The 27,455-nt window shown below is 44.7% G+C and overlaps 2 protein-coding genes across 18 annotated transcripts in view; one reads left to right on the forward strand and one right to left on the reverse strand.

Annotated features, from left to right (window-relative positions):
- The window catches only part of LOC110566737 (ubiquitin carboxyl-terminal hydrolase 29-like), a 221,102-nt gene extending 219,650 nt beyond the window's left edge, over positions 1-1,452 (reverse strand). For all 14 annotated transcript variants that reach the window (XM_060375811.1, XM_060375808.1, XM_060375807.1 and 11 more), the window contains exon 1: positions 584-1,452. The gene's annotated coding sequence lies outside the window, so the exon portion shown is untranslated. The remainder of the gene's footprint in view (positions 1-583) is intronic.
- Positions 1,453-1,474: 22 nt separating this feature from the next.
- Peg3 (paternally expressed 3) lies at positions 1,475-27,455 on the forward strand. 4 transcript variants are annotated; one of them, XM_060375783.1, is made up of 11 exons: positions 1,475-1,638; positions 5,074-5,157; positions 6,110-6,261; positions 6,670-7,813; positions 13,082-13,208; positions 13,723-13,812; positions 14,415-14,498; positions 15,429-15,532; positions 18,745-18,847; positions 19,622-19,714; positions 19,821-27,455. In XM_060375783.1, exons 5-11 carry the CDS (start codon positions 13,193-13,195, stop codon positions 23,921-23,923), a joined length of 4,593 nt encoding a protein of 1,530 aa, XP_060231766.1. In that variant the 5' UTR covers positions 1,475-1,638; positions 5,074-5,157; positions 6,110-6,261; positions 6,670-7,813; positions 13,082-13,192; the 3' UTR covers positions 23,924-27,455. The 4 variants fall into 4 exon arrangements, with proteins under 4 accessions (XP_060231766.1, XP_021514006.1, XP_060231779.1 ...); XM_021658331.2 differs by lacking the exons at positions 6,110-6,261; positions 6,670-7,813; XM_060375796.1 differs by lacking the exons at positions 6,110-6,261; positions 6,670-7,813 and having other exon boundaries at positions 13,086-13,208.

Consider the following 27,455-nt stretch of genomic DNA (forward strand, 5'->3'; position numbering starts at 1 on the left):
AAGATTAAATCCGAGGCATCAGATTTTCTGTGCTCTTGGGTAAAACTGTTTTTAATCCATGGACCACGGACTTGCATGCATTTTTTTTCTTTAAAATTAAAATACTGCATTTTATATGTCTAATAAAAATATACAACCCAAAGTATTAGCGGCTACACAAAAATACAATTGTATGGATTTACTGGAATTCAATTCTGTTCTGCAGAGTACATTCCTAGTCATAAGATAGGACGCTCCGTAAAGACCCCCGTAATTAGTCTTTCACACACCTGTACTTATCTCCGTCACTTAAATTCCTTGGCAGTGGAATGGTTCCATCAATAGTATAATAACAAACTTTTAATAATTAATTGATTCTACTGCCAGGGAAGAAATACCGTTTATCTGCCAAAGAAATTCATGGGCACAGAGAATAAAGCCAAAATCATCTTTTGGTAGTCTGTCCTCCCCTCCCCCATTCCTTTTCCTAGAGGTAACCAGTTAAAATTTTCTTGCACATCGTTCTAGAAGCTTCGCCCACATTTGTATTTATTTTTAACAAAGAAACAAATGAAAGAGAGAGGGGGAAAAAAGCCACACTTACCATTTCGTTTCTACAAACTTCAGCAACGAGTTTTATTTCATTGACTCTATTACGATCTGGTCCTTTATGGCAGCGATACCCCTGTTATTTTTTCCGGTAACAGGAATTTCTTCTTTCAGAGGCAGGCTTGGTAGTCTACCTGCTCACTCCCTCGCAATTTCCTGCTATTCTACGCAGTGGATTCACGCAATGGTAGATGACAGCATGCGATTCAGCGCACTGCCATAAGCCGCCTTCACCCGCTATCTCAGGTTGGCATTTCGCTATGCAGAGTCAGGTCATGATTCTTCCAGCCATTTGTATTGTCCTGTGACTCGAAGTCTCTTTGCGCCCCCCCCTTTTTTTTTTCTTGGTTTGCTTTTGTCTTTCCCTTGTTGCTTTCCAATAGCTTCTTGTTTATTAAGGAAATTAGCTTAGTGCTTGGGTGTTGCAGGCAGAAAAGTCCTTTCTTCTACCTTTATCATTCGTGGTTAGACCTCAACGTATGTGTTTCTGTCTCGATTTTTCGTAGTTTTTCTTTTCCTTTTTTCCTCCGATTTTAGGCAAATATATGCTTGTCCTTTTTCCCCCTCTTTCTTCTCAGGTTTTGCATTGGGGCATCATTAGTAGGTATTTCTGTTTCACCTCGATTTCTTTGGGGGGGCTGCGTCCATTCACACCCACATCCCATCCCCCTTTTCCAGACCCTGCTTGGGGGCCCCTAACACTGACTCCGCTGACGTCAACTCCGTGCCTTGGCGCCAAGCTGTTGCCTTGACAACCGCAGTCTGATTGGCAGGGTATGAGAGGCGTGGCGAGGGCCAGAAGCGGGCAACAGGGTCTTGGATTGGTCCGAGAGGAAGCTCCGCCTCTGCAGAGGACCCTGACAAGGAGGCGTCCCACAGCCCTTGCTGCAGACGCTGGGGAGTCAGGAGTCGCAGGAGGAAGAGCATCGGAGGAGAAGTGGAGAGATGTCCACCCTGAGCTGGTGGCGCCTCCGGGCGCCTAGTTCAGTGTGGGTGAACTAGACAGCCGACCCTGGTCGGTGTGTGCGCAGAGTGCAGTGCTCCCGGGAGGTGAGTCAGCCGGCCACCTGCCTGCCCAGTGGCACACGCTCTCTTGTACACCGTCTGCAGAGTCCAGACGGTGTTCGGGGTGCGCTGCTGTGGGCCAGGGGCGGCAGACCATGTCACGGCTCACCAGGGGTAGTTGACAAGGCTGCAGACCGCGCCTTCGGGAAGGGGGTTCGCCACCGAGTGGCCGTGTTGCCACAGGGATGCCTTTTCGGTGACTGGGAATCTAAGGGTACTCCATTTGTCACGGCCTTGGAGCCGCAGAATTAGGGTTTTAGGGCGAACCACCTAGAATCCCAACAGAATCCAGGCTGCTTGCCTCGACTGCGTGGCTAATAGCCACTCAGACGATGCGTGGGTTCTGCGGCAAGACCACCCAGGTGGACATCAGCGTGCGCTCTTCGAGCCACCTCTCCCGTGGCTTCACTTTCCTTGCTCAGCAGAGTCCAGGGGCTGCGCGGTCAGCCGCTCGCCCGGGCGTCTGGCTGGGAGGGTCTTGAGAATCCAGCCGTCCACCGCTCTGCGCGGCACGTCCGTGGGGGCGGGTCTTGTTTTGCCGCAGTGGTGGTGGGCGGGATTACGAGCCACTTGGGGGTGGGGCCAGAGCACGGCTGGGAGGTACTTTTCAGCTCCACCCAGTTGGCGCCATCTTGGAGGGTGGAGACAGGTTTGCTGCGCAGGCTTATCCTGATTGGCTACCTGTGGTTGGGGCAGGGCTCAGACAGTGATGTCACCCACTTAGGGCCGAGGCGGGCCCTCGTAGGTCCCGCCCACCAGCAGCCATCTTGCGATGGCCCCCGGTTTGCCGCGCAGGCGCGGCTTTCGCGTGGTCGTGGAGGAGCCGGAAAGGCCGAAGTGGCTTGCGTCCTTGGGGTGCTGTCGCGTCTGTGTTCGCTTTGGTGGCCAGCAGCGCAGACGTCCCCCAGATGCTGTCCGGCTGGCCAGGGGCCCGCCCCGCCGGCACTGCCCGCAGCTTGCCGCGCCAATGCTGCCTCATCGCGGCCGCGGGAGCGCGCTCTCTGCCTTTCCTTGGCTGCGTTTGGTCCATAGCGCCGGGTCGTCTGGCCTGGGGAAAGTGTCTGGCTCCGTATCTGAGGAGCGCTCTGGAGGTTATCAACAGCTAAAAAGGGTCGTCCTGAGTGACTGACAGACAGCAGGACGTGGTTCACCCCCAAGGGCTGTTGGCATGCCGCAGGCAGGACAGGCGCCCCCTGAGTGACGGGCCGGTGGCCTGTGAGAGGTGGGCTTCCGGGAGGGGCTGTTAGGTTGAAAGACAGCGCCTCACAACCCCGCCCACCCTGGCGCCATCTTTGCTAGTCTAGGGTGGGGCTTCGAGGCTCTCGGCTAACCTGTTGATTGACAGCTGGATTGGCTTGCCGCAAAGAGGCGGGCCGGAAGGAGGGGCCTTCTAGTCCTGAGTCACCGCAAAGCCCCGCCTACCCTGACGCCATCTTTGGGGGCTGCCGGCGGAAAGGGAGAATGGCCGGGAGGGGCTAAGAAAGGGGGTGGCTGAAACGATCTTGAATGACAGCCTATCTGGCTGCAGGAGGTGGGCCTGAGGGAGGGGCTCGCGTCTTGATTGATGTGGCCACACAGCTTTATGGGCTTGTTAAGTTCTCCACGGGTGTCATTTTGTGCGACTGCTGAACTTGTTTGCGGCAAGAGGTGGTCAGGGGGCGGGGCTCTCTGATCTTGAGTTCCCATAGAGCCCCTCCCAATCTGAAGCCATCTTTGCTGGCATTAGCAGGCCGCTAACATTTATGATGAAGACGCCATCTTGAATGACAGTCAGGCTGGCTGTCGGGGGAGGGGGTAGATCTAAGGGAGGAGTTTTCTTGTCATGATTGATTGGGCTATACAACTCCACCCACCTTGTCGACACCTGTTTGCCAAAGGTGGGGTGTCTGAAGTTATCTGTCAAGGTGTCATCTTGATTGACAGGTGGCCTAGCTGGCTGTGAGAGGCTAGCAGGGAGAGGTTGTTTGCTACTGAGTGCCCACAGAGCCTCATCCACCTTGGTCATAAGGGAGCACCTGACTTTTATGGCGCAGGTGCCATCTTGCACGCTAGCTAAGCGGGCTACAAGGGGTTATCATCGTGACTGATGGGGCAGATCAGCCCCTGCCCATCCTTAGTGTCACCATTGTCTGGCATGCTTGGGTCGGGGGTATATATGAAGTTCTCAGTGAGCCGCACTGGCTGGGCTGGCAGCAAGAAGCAAGCTATGAGGGCATGGTCTCGCGTGACCACGGAGCTCCGCCCACCATGACACCATCTTGCTGACGTTTATGGTGCAGTAGCCATTTTGAATGACAGCTTGGTTTGCTGCAGGAGGAGGGCCAGAGGACGGAGCTCTAATCTGGACTACAGAGTTCTGCCTACCTGGGGCGCCATCTTTATTTGTCATGGTTGTGGGATGGTGTTTAATGTACTTTGCATTGCTGTCACCTTGAGTAACAGCTGGAGTGGCCACTAGAGGCAGGCCAGAGGGAAAGAATCTCTGGTCCTGCATTAACATACAGCCCTGTTCACCACGTCACCATTTTCTTTCTTTCTTTCTTTCTTTTTTTTTTTTTTATGGCCTTGTCGTTTATGGTGCATGAGCAATCTTGAATGACAGCTTAGTTGGTTGCCGGCGCAGGTTCAAGGGAGGAGCTCTTCCTGAGTAACTGGCCACAGAGGTCAGCCTGCCCTGGTGCCATCTTTGTTGGTCACAAGGGGCGTCTGGTGTACATTCTGCCAGTGTCATTTTGAATGACATCTGGGCTTGCTGCAGGAGGTGGGCCACAAGGAGGGGCTCGCTAGTACTGACCTCAGTGCCCTCCTCACCCTTGGTGCCATCTTTGTTGGCCAGAAGAGGGTGTGTGGTGTTCACTGAGCAGGTGTCATCTTGAATGACAACAGCCTGGCTTCAGGGAGCGATTCTATTCCCGACTGACATGATCCTCACAGCCACACCCACCCTCCTTGGTACTATCTTTGTTGGCTACAAAGGGGTGTCTGACATTCACTGTGCATATGTCACCTGCATGCTGCAGGTCCAAAGAGGAGGTTGTCTTTTTATAAGTGACAGTTGCAGAGCCCTGTTTCATCTTGGTAGACTAAGAACTGGGACCTCAGAAGGTTTAATCTTGGTTCCAGTAGATGGCAGGGGCTGCAGTGCCTCCATCCTATATCCATACATAGATGACTGAAGCCACTATTTATACATGCGTACCAAAAGTGAATCACACCCAACTGCACAGCTCAGGACCTTGGGCAGAAGGGCGAGGTAACAAGAGGTTGTTAATTCAGGGTAAGAAGTGTAGTGTGTGAATCACTGGCAATACCCAGAAGATTGTTAGAGCCACTAGAAGGCTGCTTCCCAACCAAAGAAGACTGTAATTGTGAAATAAATTGGGTGCTTCATGTTTTCTCTTTTTCTTTTTTCCCCCACAGCTTTACCTTTTTGATCTATCCTTCTTGGGACAACTGGAAGGAAGGCTAACTAGGTCCCCCAACAGCTAGGTGGCTCTGGTCCAGGTGAGTTATACTCACACCTCACAGTACTACACCCATCTGTGAAGTATCTACTTCCCTTCCTCACATTGACATTTTCCTGATGTACATATATGCCACATAATTATAAGAACACCATTTGTGCTCTCTTGAGAACACACATACCTGTCTGGTGGGTCATGACTTTGCTAGAATTTCCCCTTTAGCCTTACTCCATCCTTTCCAGTCTCCTATCTTTTCCTTTGACACTTCAGGCTTCTTGTTTGCCTTTTATTGAATGACTGAAGAAACAGGAGAAATCTATTCACCTTCCACCTACCTTCTGTATATGTTGTGTCACTTACCAGAGCACCATCTCAACTAGGAAAGAAATTATTTTCATGTATTATGGGGGAATTAAAAATGTGTAAAATATGATTGTACAGTTTGTTGCCTTGAAAGTACATATTTGCATGGAGAGTCTAACTTAAGGTGGGAGAGGACAGCCCATGCCTCCCTGAGATTCTGGGGAACTGTAAAGCTGATCTCCGAAGAATTATAAATGGTATGTTTCATGGGGATAATAGATTGAGCAGAGGGGTCAAATATGTTCCTGAGGGATGCAGAAAGAAGAGCTGAAATCCCAGGATGTCTAGAACAAGAGAAGAGACAAATGACAACTGACTGAGGTGAGAAAAGGTAAGTTGAGGGCTTCATACTGTGTGCAAGGCCTTAAAATCAATGGTAAGTATTTGGGCTTAACTAGAAATACAATGGGAAGCCATTGAAGTGTTTGAACCACAACGATGACATGACGATCACATGTACATTTATAGAAATCATCTGGTTGCAACCTACAGAGGGCAGGGTAGGCACACTTGGTGTTTGGGTGAGAGGTGGCTTGGCTTTGAGTCCCAGCACTGGAAGACGCAAAGGGGGCATGTTGGAGTATTGCCAAGAAGGGAGACCTCACAGAACTTGCTCCCTTTTTTACTAGTTTGCTGACTGATTCAGACCAGACATGATGAATCACATGATGAGGAGAAGTGAGCAGAATATCCAAAGGTTGTCCATTTGTTCAATCCACCTGCAAGTGTTGATACTCAGCCTATTTGGGACAGAATCATGCCAGACTCTGGCCCTCCAGAAGTGAGTGGTATAATCCCTATTGAATGAGAACTCCATTTACTTGGAAAGTAAGGAACTGTGCTTAGCAAAAATAGCTGGCTATGCTTGTGGGGGAGTGCTGCCTGGGGAGGGGCTAACATGGCAGAGAGGGCCCCTGGAAGCTGGGTTGTTGCTTTCCTGACCCACGTGAATGCCTCAGGATTCCAATTTGGTGTTCAAGCCTACGAAGAGCTAGAGGTCTTCCTTTTCTGCAGGATTCATGTATTCAGACCCACGTTTTACAAAGTTCAGGGATTTCACTTAGAACTATACCGACATGGGAACTAAAACAAAATGCTCCTATTCCTTCAGAAATTTATGGTGGGAGAGGATTGTAGAAGGGACCCAAATACTGGAAAGTGTGTGATCAGCAAATTCTTCTCCCTGTAGGCAAACCTACATGGGAAATGAAAGCATAATGAGGAGGTTGATGGGTGAGTATGAAATTAGAACCAAAAGGTATAGAAGAACCTTGATAGCACTGGCCTTTAAGACAGCCTAGTGCAACCACCTGGTCATATTGATGCTGTTGCTATGGCAATCAGAAGACTAGACTCCTACCTTTTGCCCCTGTTCTCCACCATCTCCATTCAGGCTAGTTCTGATTAGAGAAGATCTATTGCCTGTAGATGGTTGGATTAGCCATGCATTTTAGCTTAAATTCCCATGCTCCTATCCCCTAAAATAAATACGACCAGCTGGTCATTCAAATAAGGTCAAACATGTCATGCTGGTCTAGAAGACATTTTGTTTCTCTGAAGTAGCCTTGTCTTAGTGCTGATCATGAAACTGAACTCTTAGCTATTATTTCCTCTCTTTCTGAACTTTTGGGGAAATCCCTCAAGAATGGACAACAATAAGGAGATTTGGCTGGAGTGTGGTAAGTGCTAAGCTTATACCAAGTAGAAGAAGCCAGGATGGTGTAGAAAGGACCTGAAAGAGCCATTAGACCAGAGGGTAGGGCCTTGGCCTGAGTGTTAGGGGTAGAGGTCATTCATTCCTTGCTCACATTCCCATGTAGGATTACTAATCCCCTAAAATGTCCCCTTGTCTTATATATATGCACACTTAAGCTTAGGGAGGTAAGATCAGAGTCTAGTTATGAGAGACCTAGTTGCAATGCCTATGTCCTAAGGAGCCATACACTTAAGTTGTCCCACAATAAAGACAACTACCTTTCTCATAATCATCCCAGGTGACCCATCAGCATATGTGAGTTTGAGATCCCACTATTAGAAGAAATCAGGCTACAGTATGTCTCAGAGTCAGATTTCTGGTGAAAGAACAGAGACTGATGACCCTGTCAGTGTTAGAGCACTTAAACTGAGAGGTGAGGTTAGGCCTGGGACTGGGACGGCACTGGACTCCATGAACGTACTGAAGTAGAGAATGCCGGTCTGCAGAAAGAGGCAGGAGACTGGAACAAACAAGAAGAGAGGAGAGACTGCACACCATGCTGTCCCTGAGAGATGACAAGAGTAACCTCCTCGGTTCCTGACTTTAAAGTTCTCAATTCCAGCCCCCTTTAAATGAGGTAGGTAGAATGAGTTAGTGGGCTTAATGTAGGTGCGCTATGATGAGGGCACACAGTAAGTAAGTAGAAGTGGGGTAGGAGGAGATGGGGTGGAGTTTCTTTCTCCTTTGATGGGGATGGGGGAGCCCGAGACCAATGACTGGGAAGTCACATGATTTCTCTCTTATCACACATAGTCCCAGATCCTTTTAGCCCCTAATATGTGTCCCTGCTCATCAGAATGCTCACCCATGGTTTGTCTGAGGGGGAAAAAAATCCCACCTACTATTTTGAGTAAAAGATACCTAATGAACTCAATCTTTATTATACATTATGCTAATTTGCCTGCCCACTCTCCTCTTCTAATTTTAGAATGAGAAAGAAGTTAAGTATTATAAAATATTCAAAGATTGGCACCAACACTGCCACACTGACTACAGCGGCAATGTCATCCTCTAACAGGCAGTATCACTGATCTATGGTTTCATATATTCCAATTCATAAGTGGAATTTTATTCTCCATGCAGAAGACTATTTCATGTCTTTATGAACAGACTCTTCAAAAGTAGAAAGATAGCTAGACATCCTCTCTAGTATCCCTCTCTGCCCAGGATGGGAAGGGCATGTTCATTACTAGCCTACATCATTTGGCTCCTCTCTTTAGCTTCCCTTCATCTAGCTCAGAGTCAGGGTAATATCTGTGAGCCTCCCAGGTGCCCTTGGCCAATGTCCAACTCATGCTAAGGTTCCTGCATGAAGAGAAAGATGAGGGGGAGTGTGTAAGCCAGGGAGAGACAATAAATAAATGTTTTGCATGGGGCCAGAATTCAGTCTTGGTTTGTAAAGAGGGTTAAGTAATAGTTTGCTGGGCAGAGGTGGGATTCAGTACCTGGTAGCCAGCCCCCTTGAGCACACACTGGGGAAGCAAATGCAAATAACAGCAGGGTGCCAGGGGCAGGCTTCAAGAGATAAAAATGAGTGAGAAGGGAGGTCTTGTCAGGAGATCCCAAGCAGAGCAGTGGGAGAGCTGATAAAGCAGACTAAACTATGTGGAAAACAACATTAGATTTATTTCTATGTTTTAAAATAGTTTCTTCTATTTTGAACTTTATTATTAAAAAGTTGGAAATTTAAAAAATTCACACAACTAATAAGCAGACACAAAGTTTAATTGTGAACTTAAGATAACACCCTAAATAGAAGTTAGGAGAAGTTTCTTTTTGATTAATCTGGGTTTTGGTTGGTTGGTTGATTTTGTTGTTTTGTTTGTTTTTGTTCATTTCAGGAGTAGTAGACATGAATGTATTTGAACATTTTCTTTCAGCTTACTTTAAATATAGTTCCATACATTTAAGTACACACACACAGTGTAGTTTTCATGTGAGATCAGGTCATTCATCAGACATTTCAAACTCAAACTCCTCAACTATGATTTTGTTTCCTGGTCAGCACTGTAATTTTCATAGATGAGTATATTTTTAGTAAGAAAGACACATGTATGGACTTAAAAGGGTTTAGGAGGGGTTGGGGTATGGCTTAGCAGGTAGAGCACTTGCCATGCAAGTCAGAGGACATAGGTTCAGATCCCTAACACCGATGTAAAAGCTGGGTGTAGTCTGTACATGGAACCATAGTGAGAGACTAAGAGGGGGGTCCTTAGGAAGGGTGGGTCTCTAGGGCTCAGTGGTCAAAACAAAATGGCCAATAAAGTGGAGAGTAATAGAGGAATACACACAAAGTCAACCTCTGGCCTTCATAAACACAGGCATGAATATGTATGGACACAATACACACACATACATGCACATGTAATAATAATATAAAAAATTAAAATAAAAAGGTCTAGTAATAATGATAAATTTAACCAGTAAGTATGGCTTGCTGTTTCCACACTATTTTGTAGTACACAAATATATTACATTTGTAATTGGGAAATAAAGCTGTGACATCCCTCAATGTCACATATGACTCACTGATTAGGTTACAACATACTAAAAGTGTTCTCACTTTCAGTGCTTCATGAACTCAGGAGGCACGCTCTCTTCTGAGTACACTGACTTAGCTCAGTCAGGTCACCCTGTGTTTCACTGGGCTTTAGTGGCTCAGTCTTCAGGGAGGTATAATTGAAGTACATCATTTCTTTAAGGAGATTTGACTCAGCACTGGTTTTTCCTAGTGCAAAAAGGCTGTCTAGACTTACAAATAAATGCTTGAGTTAACAGCTCAACTATAAAGTGATAGCTGTCCACTCTTTCTTTCTGTTGAAATTAACCTTTCATTTAGTTCAAAGAAAACTTTGCATTTAAATAACCCAACATTTTTTTTCTGATTTAAAAGTTCTTTCTGTTTCAGAAATTAAGCCCCCATGTGGGTATGTACTGCCACATAAGTGCATATGTAGACTTCCTTATGCTCCTTATTTTGAACAGAACATGTTATTTTCATATTTCAGGGTCACATTACAGGCAAACAGGCCCCTGCCTTTTCTAGATCTGCTTTTTCAGACCTCTGCTGTTACCTCTGGCCATTTAATTTCTAGAAGTTGTCTTTGTGACTTTGTCAAAGTTCCTCACAAGAAAGGCTAGTGTACACAAGTTCTTGTGTGTGTGCCCATGTGTGTGCTGTGTGTGCATGTGTACATGCGTGTGTGTGTGTGTATGTGTGTGAGAAATAGGGAATATATGTGACAGTGTGTTTTATATATCTCTTAATTTATTTAGGATATGTCTTATGCCTCTATATACATCTTAAAATATTTATTTAGACTTACGGGTAGTTTGTAAAGCATATTGGTGAGAACTTACTTATTTTGCTGTTAATGGGATTTTTCTATTACTATATTTACCAGTAAGTTTTTTTCAGGTCAAAATAATACAATGTAATATACTATGTTAGATCCAGAGTAGCATTTACATCTTTCTTTTCCTTTACTTGCATTAGTCAGGGCCTCCTAGATAGTGTGGAATGCTGTTTGTGGCAGAGGGAACACCTTTCTCCCACATGTGGAGGAATACCTTTGGTATCTAATAATCTGTTTCCTTGTGTTTATCTGAGATGGAGCTTTATTATGTGCAGAAATCTCCTAGTCTTGGTTTTTGCTAAGACGTTGTAAAGAAAGGCAGTGGGAGTTTGCAAAGTCTTTGAAACATGGCGTGGTACATATGGGCTCTCCCTCTCCCCTTTTATTTATTATGCATAAAGTTCACCCTAGAAGAGCACCATCCTTAGATTGATAGGATGGCCTTTCATGGACATAGATTTTTTTTTAGATTTTGCTAGACTGTGTTTATTAAATATTTTTGCAGGAAACATTTGCTCTAAAAATAAAGCAATGAAAAAGACAAATGAGTCCTTTCCCTAGAGACCAGTGGTAGGGTATACAAATGGGTACTTCAGTATTCTGTTGTGTCCAGTCATCTTCAGGTATCTCTGATCTGGTACCTTTTTTAAAGAAGAATATCTTTTATTTATTCCTTTGAAATTTCATACATGTATACAATGAATTTTTATCTTATCAATTCCTCTATTTTCTCCTTCCAATTACTCCTGGGACCCACAAACTCGGGCATTTGTATTGGTGGCCTTTCTGAGCTATTCTGGGACAGATTTCTTTCTCCATCTTAATATTTCATTTGATGCTATTAAGCATTGTAATGCTTCCATATTTTAGTGTATCAGAGATTATCTTACACCCATTTACTCAAGAGTCACTTAGTTCTTTGAAATAATTCACTGTTGGATACACTATATCTTGTCTATTACCAAGATCATTTGAATGATGATGTTCTTGGCCATATGCTGTTGAATATCTCAGGGGTTTCATAGAAGTGGAGCTGATAGGACTGAATATACACACCTCAAATTTTGATGAAATCAGCTGTTCTGCAAGCAGCATGCAATAAGTGTTCATTACTTTGCAAGCACAAGAACAGAAATGCTGTACAACTTTGGATTATTTTGTTTCCAAGCCCCTCCCCTCATTTTGTTTTTTTGCTAACAAATGTATTTTTTCCTGTCATCATAGGAAAGAGTACTTCTGAAGTGGGTTTTGATTGTTCTCCTTTCTTTCTCTTAAAAAATCATTTGTTTTGGGCTTGGGAGATTGCTCAATCATTAAAGTGTTTGCCTTGCAAGCATGAGGACTGTGTTTGATCCCCAAAACCCATAGTGCAAATTAAATTCAGGTGTGAAGCTAGGCTTGGTGATGGTGACACATACCTTTAGTTTCAGCACTTGGAAGGCAGGCATATCTCTATGAGTTCAAGGCTAACTGGTTTACATACTGAGTTACACACCCTGTTTCACACACACACACACACACACACACACACACACACACACACACAGAGTTGTGTTGATTGATATTTGTAACTCAAGTGTTGGTAAGGTGAAGATAGAGGCGTTAGTCTAAGTGGTGAGTTCCAGGCCAGTGAGAGACTGTCTCAAAAGCAAAAAAAGGTTGACACCTTAGGAACAGCACCTGAGGTTATCGTCTACTCTGTACACGTGTGTGCATCCATGTGTACTCCCTCCTGCACATAACACACCCATGCATGTCATGCACCAACACACATACACATAAACATAAATCTTTTGTTCCTCTTTGCTGGTTTATCAAATGCTAGTCTATTGGCCTTGCCAAATAATCTTGAGCTTATTAAACAAAGATCACATTTGTTTTCCAGAGTCATGAAATTTCTAAGAAAAGCAAATCATTTTTTGGCACAGAAGTTAGAATGCTTCTCGCGATGAGCTATGTTGATCCCTTTGGAATTACTGATAATATTTAGACATTAGCCACATAAGTGGCTTTCATTCACTAAATTTAATGTGCCACATGTATGTCACTATCTGGCTTTGTGTCAAATAGTGAGAATTAAATAACGGAAAAAAAAAAACATTTGAGTTACCAATTTACTGCTGTGAGATAAGCAAATAAGCCCATTATTTAAGAATAATGATGATGCATATAGCTCCTCTCAATATCCAGGACTGTGAGTGCGCTTATAGTCTGTCACATGCTTTCTGTTCACTTGTGTGTTTGTTCCTCTCAATAAGAACTTTTAATTTGAGAAATTCTCACTCCATATCACTTGTCTACCACCATACCTGAGACATTCTATGGGAGCTAGAGATTGACATGATTAAAGAGCTAGATGCCATCCTGGGAGACGACCCCACTGGTCTGAATTCTTTCATCAGAGGTTTTGAACCTTACAATAAGCGGAATGTGCTGGGTCTCAGAAAACCCTGCTCAGACTCTGAAAATTCTGCCTCGATTGGTTGCAGGCAGACCCTCACAGCAAGAGGAGATCAGCTGACCATCCTTGAACTGCTCAAGCCCTTGGGTGTGAGCAAAACAGACTTGAGAAACTCACCATTCCACTGGAGAATTACAAGATGTACCACCAGGAAGGTGAGACACTACGGAAGGTCGTATTATATGAGTTCAAGCCTGAGTTCAAGGCTCAGACACTACGGAAGGTCGTATTAGTCTTGGTCCTGCCAATGACTGTTCTGGTCAGGCTATTCTCTCTCATGGGGCAACAAAATAGGCCCCACCTGGACATATCCCACTAGATTGGACAACAAACTGTCCCCAGCTAAGACCAACCAGTGAGCCAGCAGAGGAAAAGTGGGCCATCCTCTGGGAGGAAGTCCATTAGGGAGAGAACCTTTCATTACCATCATGGTATGGTAGCTTGGGAAATGGCCTGTTGGCTGCTTTTGGGTAGTGGTATAGTAGAGATGGTTACAGACATGTTCCCCGCCCAGGCTTTAGGTAACAGGAGTAGATAGATGCCACAACATGAGGGCTGAGATGAAGCATGAAGGACCTGGTCACTGAAACTGCTACGGAGAGGGTGGCTGTGTATGAGAACATAGGCCAGCTACCAAAAGTATTAAGTTACTGCCTGGTGTCTTCTCAGACGACACCAACAGTGACATGACCAGTGACGACGACATGAGCCGAACTGGAAGAGAAACCCCACCACCTCGATCATCCCATTCTTTCAGCAGTGAGTACCCTACCCCACCAGATGCCATGTCATTAAAAAGCATAGGGGCATGTAATCTCCATGAAGATTATAGCCCGAGAAAGTTCAGCATCACTCAGAGACCCAAAGAGAGCAGATTAACAAAGGCATTTTCATATCAGAACAGGCACCTATAACTGAATAACATGCAGATGTTTTTAAACAATAAAATATTTACACTATTTAACATCTACTTCAGGCTGTGCTAGCAGAATTGTTCATACAGTGGACACGTGTTCTGCTTTCTCGGGTTCTTTACAATAGAATGTTGTACAATTTAAAGTCACCTGTCCTATGCTAGACATAGAAGGTCTATAGTCCCTTTCCCAAATTTGGAGTTGACCACTCCATAGCTGAGAAAACAGTTGGGATGTCTGAAGTAAAGCTAGCTTACAGAATTAGCTTTGGTCCTTCCTATGAAGCAAGCCCCACTTAGGGAAAAGCTTCTAGGGTAGCTACTGAGCCTGGAAGTCTGTAACCTTCCATTTTTCATCAGTCTCATCAAGGGAGGCATGTGTGCACACATAAAGGAAACACAAAAATGTCAAAGCACTTTTGTTCAATAAAAAAACATACCTGCCTAGGTGACCGAGACCAGGAGCGCCGGGGTAGAAGCAGAGATGTGGAGCCTCGAGACCGCTGGTCATACACCAGGAATCCCAGAAACAGTAAGTTGTCTGCTGGCCCGAGGCTCAAGACAGAGCCTGAGCGCAGAGGCCTCGGAAGGCCCTGCTGCTCAATCTCAGTTGTATTTCTGTTGCTGAAAGTGTTTGGTCCCAGGCTCTAGCTTCTGAACTTCCTCTCAGCAGAGCCATTTCATGCCACAAGCCTATTTCAGCCTATGCTGTTGTTAAGTCAATATTTTTTTTTCTAAGCAGACTTATTTCATTTAAAGAAAACTGTAGATATATATTTATACATATACATACATATTTGTATATATGCCCATGGCTGCTACAAAAATTTAAAAAACAATGAAGTACTACAGACAGAGGTATGATCATGAGAAACAAACACATTTTTATTATGATGACATTGCCTGTCATGGTTTCATGCAAGTATGGGGAGACACTGCATCAAAGTGCCGCACATAAGTCTTTTTAGTGACTAAAAGAGAATTAGAGTAGAACCAGTAAGAACCATGCCAATGCATTATTGGCACTTAGACCACCAGAGCCCATCTCTTGTTCTTCTGGACTTGGGAGAGACTGTATTTATAGGATGCAGGGCATCCTATAATTGTAATGAGGAAAAGATTCTCAAGTCTATCATATTTACCAATAGTTTATTTGGCGACCCTCTAGGCTTTATCTCTGATATCAGATGAGGGAACCAAAGAGGGTCAGTGACCGAGAATCAGAATACATGCATCACGCTTGGACCCTCACAACTTGTGGCATGACTCTGACTCTAAGATTAGGAAAGACGGATGAGGCAGGGACCTTGGGATGCTTCAAGGTTATTCTACAGAAAGCAGCGAAAACAGACACATTTTTGAACATTCATATGCTAGGTAACTTCTGACGTTAGCAGGGATACCTGAGCCCCACCATGTTGGACTAGGTCTTGCAGCCCCTGACAGTTTTCTTCCATTGTAGGGCTGCCTCAACGGGATCTTTCTCTTCCTGTGATGTCAAGACCACATTTTGGACTGGAAAGAGATGATGACAGACGTTCCATGGATTATGAGTCCCGCTCCCAGGTATGCTCAGGTTTCCTCTCTTTCTAGAAAAATCTATCTTCATTTCACAACAAAGATACCCGTTTCTCCCGACAATATGTTCATCTGTCCCTAGATGTCTACTTGTGACTGAGATCCCTCAGTCACTCTAAAGACAAGGCAAAGATCATCTCCACAGGGAATAAGTGGCCAAGGTCACTGTTGCCTGTTTTTTGTTTTTAATTGATCCACACACCAAAGGAGTGCTTGCTCCTCAGTGTGTGTGTCACTTGCTAGGGTAAGTGGCAGAGGGATTCTATACATCTTACTCCCCCCCCCAAAGTCACCAGCAGAATAGCTGTGACCCTAAAAGGCTTACTGGGCAGGGAGAACAAAGGCTCTGGAGCTGATGAGAATGGGGTACAAACTTGGCTCTGCCACGTACTGCTGTGTGGGATTGGTCACCTCAACTAAGCTGAACCTCAGTTTCCTCATCAGTAAAAATGGATGTGGCGATTGTCTCCCGGTGCCATTGTAAGGAGTCAGTGAGAATCACACACCCATGCGTGTGTTGAGTTCCTATATTGCATTATCTGGCACATGGCAGGCACACTGCATGGGGCAATATGTATTAGGGTGTTGGGTAAAGGGGAAGAGGATGTGGGATCTGAGCTGGCTCTTAACAGAGGAGAGCCTTAGCATCAATAGGCCTGAGGAAAGAGGATGAAACCCTCATTTCCTTTGAAATTAAGCATCTAAGCCCTGGGAAACACAGCTGTGGCCAAGACCGACAGGATCCCTACTCTGAGATGCTGTTGCCAGTGGCACAAGTAAATATTCATATAAACACTACGTATGTTTGATGAATATTCTGAATGCTCTCAAAGAAACAGAACAGCACAGTCTTGATTTCAATCAAGAAGCTGGGAGGAATGGGCCAGGCATGAGGTTGAAGGGGGTGGAATCCCAGCCTTTAGGAAGAGCATAGGCAAATGCTTTCTGATCAGAACTAAAGCCAGGGCATCAAGCAAACCAAAGAAGAGCCAAGCAGATGGCTAAGGGACACAGGGCTAGATTACTAGTGCCTGATAGTTGAACTTCATCTAGCTTTGCTGTTCACATTCTCATCCACGACAATGTGCAAAGGGTTGCTGACCAAGAACCATGCCTGCATAATGCAAAAACTCTAGACGACACTGATTCCCACTCACTCTGAGTAGAAACAGAGGTGCTAGATGGTACAAATCACATTTTGAGGATGTGCAGAACAGAACGTTCTCTTGCAGTCTCTTTAATCACATGTAAATCCCTTAATAGTTCACGTGTATAGCTCACATTGTGAAAACCTAGACTGTGCCATGTTATCATGACTCTCAGTCCTCCTCTTCCATTCAAACTTGTTTGTAGCTTGTATACATTTAGCTATCACAGTTGATGGCAAACATAAAGGCTGTAACTGCTTTAAAGCTACCTAAATTATTTTTATACAAAAGCGCCACTTTGTTTCATAGATGCAATGTCATTCACATTTTAATTTATGCAAATTAGACATAAATACTTAAAAAAAATACATCTGCCATTTCCCTTGGGCGCTGTGTACCCCAGGGACAGTGACCCTTTTGCTTCTCAGGCTCCCAAACTCTTGACTCCTTTGCTCTCTGCCAGCTTCATACTGTGAGCTCTGGTTTCCTATGTTATCTTAGGCATGTGGATGTACCCTCTTGCTCTGTCTTTCATTGTAAGTAAATGTCAACCCTCCCACCCCAAACCTGGGTAGCACACAGCATGTACCTCCAGGGAGCTTACCATATGGAAAGAGGAGAGACAACCAACAAAAAGGATGCATTTAGCATTCTGGGATGTTAGCTCTACAAAGGTTGCAATGCTTCCTGCCTTTTTTTGGAGTTGATCTTTTGTCCTAATTTTCAGCCCTAAGTGAGAAAGATTTTCTTTCCTGAAGCTCTGCTTCATTTCTTTGCTCTAATTTTTGTTGTTGCTTGCTTCTCATTGTTTGCTGTTTAATGACTAGCTATGGGCAGTTGCATAGATGAAGCTTTTCTTCTTCAACCCTGATGCTTGTTCTTTAAATATTTTTGGCAGTTTCCCATGTTTCTATTTAAATTCAAGCCTCCGTTCAGTAACAGAACAATAATAAATTTAATATCAAAACATGAATGCTTCCTTTGCACTATTTTTCTTTCTATTTAAACAATAATCACACTGTGGAATCTTAACCCGCAGTGTTGCAATATTGCGAGTTCTCACCATTTTACAATGAAGAATCCGAGGCTCTAAAAGCTTTCCATATCTAAGCTTTCCATATCTAAGGTCACACAGCTCATGAACGCTGTGGTCTGCTTCAGACCCTAAAGTTCTCTCCAGCTCCAAAGCCTATAGACTCCCACAGCACCCTCTCCATACTCAGGTCCCTTCAGGCTTCAGTGCCATCACCTTGGGCATTGCAGTTCACCAAGACGGTGAAGCTCTAGTACTGTCTTCTGGTAACAAGCAAAGGCCCTTTAAGCTCCTGCAAAGAAGACGGTCCTGAGTATTACAGGGGATTTTGTATTTCTTTTTGAAAGAAATATCTATCAAGGCAAAAGGTAGCTCTAAGTTGAGAGTTTCGGATGTGTTGACTTATTTGGAAACCATACACAATGGAAACTCTACACTGTAGCCATGCTATGCGATAGAGAGACAGGAAGGGAGCTTAAAACCATGTAGTGTGACCAGATGTTTGTAGAGAGCATTTTCTTTCTGTTCCCATGAGTATACCATGCATGCTGATTATTTAGCCTGCATGGGCTTTCCCACCAGCCTGCTCCATACATATCTGTAACTTCACCTACCACTTCAGGCACCATGGGAGGCCCTCTGTAAAACCTTTGCTCACTGTTCAGGACCACCCTGAACTGTCCCTCCAAGAAACCCATGTAGCATTTATTATCTGTATCCCAATTTACTGTTTACTGTTCTCTAATTGTTTCATGAGTCTTTTCTCTCCAACCAAATTATAAGCTGCATGAGGGCAAGGAATATGTGTCATGCGTCTTTGGGATCTGCCTCAGAGTGTAGCACAAGGTAGGTACGATGTAGGCCCTTAGTAACACTTGCCTTGGATCGCTCAGAGCCCCAATACCGTGAGCACTTCCTATATAACTTCATAATCGTAGCTCCCATGTCGCCACCATTAGTCTCTCTTTGAATATCCATGGGGACAGATTCCATTGAGAGGCCTGTGTTTGATGTTTTAGGATGCTGAGTCATACCAGAATGTTGTGGAACTTAAAGAGGACAGGAAGTCTCAGAATCCAATTCAGGACAATCTGGAGAACTACAGAAAGCTGCTCTCACTGGGTGGGTACCTAACTCCCCTGGCCACTTTCAATCCCATTAGCAGAGCCTTTTGTTACTGTGCTTCTCTCAAGGTCTTTGAGTCCATGCTAGCATATTTGGGCCTCTAGGATAACAAGAAGGCTTTGGTGAACTTGCTCCTCTGTTGAGAAATTAATCTGTCTACCTTTGATTGAAGAATATATTTTATGAACTAGGGCTGAGCAGGAAGATGGCTTTTGTCACAGTTTTTCTATATGATCTCACTTCTACATGTGGATCCCTCCAGAATCATGCAGCCTAAAGTGATAGTAGGCAGTTGCTGCAAAAACACATAAAACCAAAGGATCTATGGTGCTAGACAGTATGTAGAGAAAGACTACTGAGAAGCAGGGAGAGGAGCATAGTGGCACATGCCCCAAAACTTCAGCACTGTATGCTGAAACAGGAGGATCACCAGTTGAGGCCAGTTGGGGCCACCTACATAGTGAGCCTTTCCCAGAAAGAATGGAGTCTCTCAAAGAAGTGATCAGGAGGTAAAGACTAAAAGAAGGTACTCTGTCTGAATTCATGCATATATGGAGTCTTCATACCATTTTCTAAGTGTGCTTACACTAAGGGAGTCAAAATGTCACTTTCACCAGGTCAGAAAATGAATAGGAAGGAAACAAAAGACATTCAAAGATTTGAATATGAGACAGTCAGTCGATACTTAACTGTGGGGGGGGGGATCAATTTATAGTTATGGGCCTCAGTCTTCAGGTTAAATTTGAATGGCCATTTTGTGTTTGTAACCAGGAGTACAGCTTGCTGAAGATGACCGACACTCTCACATGACACAAGGCTACTCATCAAGGTCCAAGAGAAGTGCCTACCCAAGCACAAGTCGAGGTGAGTGACAAGTGATCTCACACGGAGAAACTTCAACATTTCACACTTTCAAACACCACAGCACTGAGAGGCTAGGGAAGAATTACATATGGGGGTTTCTTTCCAGGTCTGAAACCCATGCCTGAAGCAAAAAAACCAGCCCACCGCCGCGGAATCTGTGAAGATGAATCTTCTCATGGAGTGATAATGGAAAAATTCATCAAGGACGTGTCTCGCAACTCCAGATCCGGAAGAGGGAGGGAACTGACTGAGCGTCCTCCTCCGAGGTTCCCCAGGCCCAGTGACAACTGGAAGGATGGTTCATCAAACAAAAGAGAGTCAGTGATCCAGGAGAGGGGTTATGAAGGGAGCATGTTCAGGGGAGGCTTCAGGTTCAATGCAGACTTGGTTTCCAGAAGCAGAGGTCTAGAAAGGAAGAGGCGTTACCATTTTGATTCTGATGAGAAGGGTTCAGGTCATGAGCATAAGAGCTGTGTGAGGAAGAAGCCTTTTGAGTGTGGTAGTGAGATGAGACAGGCGATGAGCATGGGCAGCCTGAACTGCCCTCCCTTCTCTGAGTCACAGTCAATCGATTTTGCGGCAGATCCGTATGTGTGTGATGAGTGCGGGAGGTCGTTCAGTGTCATCTCTGAGTTTGTGGAGCACCAGATTATGCACACTAGGGAGAACCTCTATGAGTATGGAGAGTCCTTTATTCACAGCGTGGCCGTCAATGAGGTGCACAAAGGTCAGGGTGGGGGAAAACGCTTTGAGTGTAAGGAATGTGGAGAAACCTTCAGTAGGAGCGCCGCCCTGGCTGAGCATCGCCAAATTCATGCTAGAGAGTATCTTGCAGAATGTAAAGATCAGGAGGACGAGGAGACTGTTATGCCCAGTCCTACCTTTAGTGAGCTGCAGAAGATGTACGGCAAAGACAAGTTCTATGAGTGCAAGGTATGCAAGGAGACCTTTCTGCACAGTTCTGCCCTAATCGAGCATCAAAAAACCCATGGTAGAGGCAACCCCGGAGATGACAGAGATGAGCGCGAGCGCAAGCGTGCACGTGCATGGGAGCAGCGGGAGCGTGAACGCGAGCGGGAGCTTGGAGAACCCTTTCTGACCTGCCCAAACTTCAATGAGTTTCGGAAGATGTATAGGAGAGATAAAATCTATGAGTGTAAGGTATGCAGAGAGAGCTTCTTTCATCTCTCATCCCTGAGGGAACATCAGAAAATCCACACTAGAGGAAATCCATTTGAAAACAAGAGCAGGATGTGCGAGGAGACCTTTGTCCCTAGCCAGGCCCTCAAAAGGCGACAGAAAACTTATCGGGAGAAGCTGTTCAACTTCAACAATGCCAGAGATGCTTTGATGGAAAGCTCAGACCCCGGCGAGCGTCCGAAAAGTCGTTCTTGGAAGCATTTCTTCGATGGCAGAGGGTATGAAAAGCCCTTTGCTGAATCGCAGAAGAGTCATACCATAACAAGACCGCCTGGGGACAAAGAGGATGACAGGCCGTTCACCATTAGCACCAGCCCTGGCGACAGGCCGGACTTTCCCATAGTGGGAAGCGGCCGCCAGGAGACATCCCGTGAGAGCACTGTTATTCACATCTTGGGCCCTGCAGAAGCTCAGAAGAGTCATGGTGTACTGGGGTTCACTAAACCAAAACCAGTGGCAGAGTCTAGCACCCAGAGCTCAGGCAGCATTGGGCACCCCAAAGTCCACTCTGGAGGGAATAGCTATGAAGGAAAGGAATACAAGGGATCCAACATGCACAGCTTGCCTGCTCCTCGACCTCTGAAACGTCACAGAGCAAATGACCAGTGTGATGAGGGAGGAGAACCCTCCATTTACATCTCAGATCTTAATAAGCGAAGGAAGATTCCTACCAGAGAAGACACTTATGAAGGAAACAGCAGCAACAACCATAAGGATTTCATCACACCAAGTCTATTGAGTGCTGAGCCTCCAAGTCTTTCTGGAGAGTCTCGTGATCCTAATCAAGATGTCACATTTTCAGTTCCCAGCTCAAGTGTTCGTGAACACCAGAAAGCTCGTGCCAAAAAGAAATACATTGAGTCCAGGAGCAATGAAGCCTCTGTTATCCACTACCTACCTTTTGGTGACCTGCAAGCAATTCGCCGCCGTAGAGCAAAGTTCTTTGAATGCCAGGAATGTGGGGAGATCTTTGCTCATAGATCTGACCTCATTGAGCACCAGAAGATTCACGACAGAGAAAGGCCTTCTGGAAGCCGACATTATGAGCGATCTGTCATCCGCAGCTTTGCCCCTAGTGACCCTCAGACCAGTTATGCCCAAGAACGTTTTGTTCAAGAACAAGTACGCAAATTCAGAGCATTTGGACAATGCTCTGCGACCAGCAACAACCTCAGTGTACAGAAAATCTATGCCCAAGAGAAGTTTTATGCCGAGGAGCCCCATGATAAAGAAACTCATGGTCAAAACATTCATGAAAAAGAGCCATATGGTAAGGAGCCCAGTGGCAAGGAGCCTCATGGTGATGAGCCCCAGGACAAGGAACCTGTTGATCAGGAGATGCACAGTGAAGAGCCCCATGGTGATGAGCCCCATGGTCAGGAGCCTCATGGTGATGAGCCCCATGACAAGGACCCTCTTGATCAGGAAATGCACAGTGAAGAGCCCCAAGGTGAAGAGTCTCATGGTGATGAGGCCCCTGGCCAGGAGAAAGCTGAAGATACTACCATTCAGGCGTCAGGTTCCAATGAGCATCAGAAAGATGATGCTAGTGACACTATATATAAATGCCAGCACTGTGGGCTGGGCTTTGCTGATCTCACAGACCTCACAAGCCACCAGGATGTCCACAGCAGAAAGTCTCTGGTTGACAGTCGCGAATATGCACATTCTGAAGTTCATGTCCACTCCGTCAGTGAATTTGAGAAAAAATACTCTGGAGAGAAGCTGTATGAATGTCCAAAATGTGGGGAATCTTTTATTCACAGCTCGTTGCTTTTTGAGCACCAGAGAGTCCACGAACAAGACCAGCTGTATGCTGTAAAGGCCTGTGATGATGGCTTCATCACTCTCTTGCCTGTGAGGCCCCGGAGAAATTGTGCTGCAGAAAAGGATCCTGCTGTCACTGGCTCAGCCATTCGATGCCGTCAGTGTGGACAAGGCTTCATTCACAGTTCTGCCCTAAATGAGCACATGAGACAACACAGGGATGATGAAATACTGGAGCAGAGTGAGTTGGCAGACGAGATTTTCATTCAAGGCCTAGCCCTCACTGAGTATCAGGGAAGCGAAACCGAAGAGAAGCTTTTCGAGTGCACAATCTGTGGGGAATGCTTCTTCACTGCCAAACAGCTGGGAGACCACCACACCAAAGTTCACAAGGATGAGCCCTATGAGTATGGGCCGTCCTACACCCATGCCTCCTTCCTCACTGAGCCCCTCAGGAAACACATCCCACTGTATGAATGCAAAGATTGCGGGCAGCCCTTCCTAGATGACACCGTCATCACTGAGCGTATGGTGTTTCATCCTGAGCGAGAAGGAGGGTCTGAAATAGTAGCTGCCACTGCCCAAGAGGTTGAAGCCAATGTCCTCATTCCACAAGAAGTACTGCGAATCCAGGGGTCAAATGCAGAAGCTGCTGAGCCTGAAGTAGAGGCCGCCGAGCCTGAAGTGGAGGCTGCAGAGCCAGAGGTAGAGGCTGCGGAGCCTAATGGAGAGGCTGAAGGGCCAGATGGAGAAGCTGCTGAGCCAGATGGAGAGGCTGAGCAGCCCAATGGAGAAGCTGAACAGCCAAACGGTGATGCTGATGAGCCTGATGGAGCCGGGATCGAAGACCCAGAAGAGAGAGCCGATGAGCCAGAGGAAGAAGAGGTTGAAGAGCCAGAGGGAGATGCAGATGAGCCTGATGGTGCAGACATCGAAGACCCAGAAGAGGAAGGAGAAGATCAAGAGATTGAGGTTGAAGAACCGTACTACAACTGCCACGAGTGCACAGAAACCTTCGCTTCCAGCGCAGCGTTTGGAGAGCACCTGAAGAGCCACGCCAGTGTGATCATCTTTGAGCCTGCCAATGCTCTCGGAGAGTGCTCTGGCTACACCGAACAGGCCAGCACCAGTGCAGGTAGTGCCGAACAGGCCGATGACAAGTACTTCAAATGTGATGTGTGTGGGCAGCTCTTCAATGACCGCCTCTCCCTTGCCAGACATCAGAATTCTCACACTGGCTGAGGAAAATCAGAGAGAAACCAAACCTTACTCCCAGAACCAGACCCTTAAATCAAAGAGAGAGCCTATACCAACCCATAATGTCAATAAGAAATTCAACTTTCTATATACATCCTGGACTTCACATCGGATAACTGTGAATGAAAAGGGACAAAGAGATTGAATACAGAGATTCTTTCAGTCTTAGCTCTTCTCTACTGAGCATCAGTATACACTTGGGAAAGCTAGAGTGCACATCTTCTCTTTCATCCGAGTAGCTAGATTGAGGGAAAACCTGGTGACTATTCAAGACCACAGAGGTTGCCCCAATTGACTGTACATGATCTCCTTTCATACCCTATACATAAGATTCCTGCCGTGTATATAAATGAGCAAATCACAGTGAATCAGTGATACTTATATTTGGATTTAGTGTGCTATAGAATTTAAAGTTTACTCACAGAGCTACCTAGCCTGGTGCTCTGATTTTTTTCCTGAGGAGGAAGAGAGCAACAATTTAGCATATATTTGTAAGTATTGTCCATCCTGCGGAAGCTTTACTGTGCATCCCTTGATCGCCATTAGTACCCTTTCCAGTAATGGAATGTTTTGTCCCCTACCTCTTAGATAGTCCTGTGAAGGTGTGAGTGTGAAAGATCTTTGAATCCTGGCTGTGTGAAAACAAACATCATTTTAGCTTCCATAGCCATTTGATGTGCACCCAACCCCCTTGAGACTGACTGTATAAACCTTTATAATATGTGGATTTGTCTTTGTGACCCAAATCAACCCATCCCCATATTTTATGTACCTTATAGTGGTTTTCATGCAAAAAAAAAAAATATGTTACATTTGAGGTGTTTTTTAAGGTTTCGGTTTTTGTTTTCTAGCCAATTTGTGTGTTCAATAGTGAATTCATGAAACCTGAAGCTTTTCCCTGTAAATCTTAGTGTCTTTGCCTTTAGAGTGGGTGACAACCATCGCTAGATCACAGTAGTGCCTAATGAAGGTTGGGAACCACAGGAGAGGCTCTTACATTGTAAATAAGGAAGCAGACTGACAACCTTTCATTAACTCTGCTGTGTGCTTCCTGCCTTAAGTGACAAGTGGCAGTGTCTGTCGCCTGTGTGGTATTGTCTGTGCTTGCCACAAGTCACTGTGTTCCCTGGGTGCCCCAGGAGCTATTATCCTTAGATCTTTGTATCTCCAAACTTAACGCCTCTGTTCTTTATGTGTCTGTCAACCCCAAGTCTAATTTGCATTAAAAAAAAAAAGCAAAAACACACATTTAAAAAAAAAAAAAAGCTTTCTTTATAGTTAATCCTAGCTTAACATGGACTCAGGTTCCCCAGCAGCCTTAATTTGTTTTTTGTTACCATTGTTCTTTCTCATTGAGCCCTCCTAAGTGTTTCTGAGCTTTCCATTTAGTGTCCTGTCTGTCTTGATGTCATCAATTGTCTCTTGATCACAAAATGACTTCCCAGCTTGAGATTTCCTGCGTCCTCTATATGGACTGCCTGCGCTCCTTTTCTTCCCCTTCCCTCGCATAATGGCTAGATAAAGACAATTTTTTGGCCTTCAGTTGGCTGGGGAAAAAAAAATTTAAAAATTTAAAAAATAAAAAAAAAAATAAGCAGATCTGTAGTTGAAAGATCAAAAGATACGTACAGATCATCTGAGAAAGCGAAGAGAGATACCTGCTGATTCTGACTCTTAATTTTCTAGATCTGTAGTCTGGAGCTCATGGGGGAGTGTGTCAAAGCCTTGCTGAATGCCAAAGTCTTCGGAGGTTGGAGAGCTAAGAGTAAGAAACAGAAATGTGTGAGCCAAAGCAGGGAGTTCCAAGATGACAGCAGATCTAGGAAGGAAATAAGACTATAAAACACCAGCAGCAGGAATTGGAAGGTCAGGGTGGTAAAAACAAATTTTATGAAGTGTCCTGGGTAGTTGGAAGAAAGGCCTTTCTGATGGCATGGTGTAAGTGAAGGTCAGCTGCATAGAGAGGCCCCAGGTTGGAATTGACACCAAGGAAATGGGGGGGGCAATAATGCATTGGGGAAGCACCCTTGAAATGGAAGTCAGTGTCGTAATCATCTGGCTAAAATTGGGGATTGACAGCATTACCCTATGAGACCCTTTACAGAAAGGAACTTGTCAAAAATTCAGAGTGTCCATTCTAACCATAACAGAGTGAGGAGAAAATTAGGAACAGTTGACATGCCAGAGTATAGACAACTAAGTCAGGGTGCCCCTGGATGCCTATGCAGTTGTGTAGAGGTGTGATACTCACAAAGTGTTGTGAAGCAGATATTCACAGAATATGAAGTGGAGGAAGCAGGACACAAAATTATATTTATACTACAATTACAACTGTTTTAAAATGTATGCTTATAATCAAAAGCTATTGTGTTGTCGTAGTTCTAGTTGAGCATTATTTTCTTAAATTTTTAGAATATTCTTTATAGTAGTTTACTCAAAAGTTAAGGATCATATTTCCATCATGAACATAATTGGAATTCATTATGAAGAACTTGGAAAATAACAGAAAAGTGGAGGAAAGATAATCCATGTCCCCACCATCCAAAGATAGATATACTCTTTAATATCTTGTTTATTCTTGTTGCTGTGCACAGGTTTATATATTATAACTGTGTCAAAACGTGTATTCAAGATAGTTGTTCTAGTATTCCTGTAAAATTACAGTAAAATACTTTGATCTGAAGTTTTCCCTAAGCTCCTTGTAATAGTCACCTGATAATAAAGTTTGGTATGGTATGTCACCATTATAAGCATACTATGTACCCAGTGAAAATTGGAAAATACAGTAAAATTGAAAAGAAAAATCTGCCCCCATTCCCCACATTCAACAACTGTTAAATCTTCATCTGTGCTCTCCATCTTGTGTCATCGCACAAACTTGTGATTAAAACAGTGTTAAATAGTCTAGCAAAAAAGAAATGTGGGAAACAATTAAAAATAGTGTTTGGGGGGGGTCATGATTAAATATTTTGTTCCAAATTTCTTGAATAATCTTCTGGTGTTTGGGTAACAAACTTTATGTAATATACTCTGCATCACAAATATAAGCTATACTCAAAGAAAACTGGGAAACTGTGGTGAAGTAGAAAAAAATTGTATTTCCAACAAAGTCTTGGTACCACCTGGATCTGTGCACCACATGTGTGATTATTAGGGTGTCCATGATAGTGTCAACAGCAGGAAGAAGTGTGGATTAGTGGGGTAGCTGTGGTGAGATTCCAGCGAAGTGTGTTTTCTCCGTTTCTTTGAGGGGTCTTTAATCATAGTGTTCTAGTAGGCTGCCCTTATTGCTTATATTTCCATTATAAATGCAGTATGTGCCCATTCTAGTAACCTTGAAGATATGGAAACGTAGAAGAGAAACTCACCCATATTTTCATCACCCAAAGACTGTGTTAACATCTATATTTTCTTTGTCTTGTTTCTGTGCACAGGCTTTTGGTTTGTTAATATGGTTGTAGTTGTTCTATCTTGTAATAGTGTCAACAATAAAAAAATAAAGTTAAAAATAAGATAA

Source organism: Meriones unguiculatus, chromosome 1, assembly GCF_030254825.1.
Source record: "Meriones unguiculatus strain TT.TT164.6M chromosome 1, Bangor_MerUng_6.1, whole genome shotgun sequence".
Taxonomy (NCBI): domain Eukaryota; kingdom Metazoa; phylum Chordata; class Mammalia; order Rodentia; family Muridae; genus Meriones; species Meriones unguiculatus.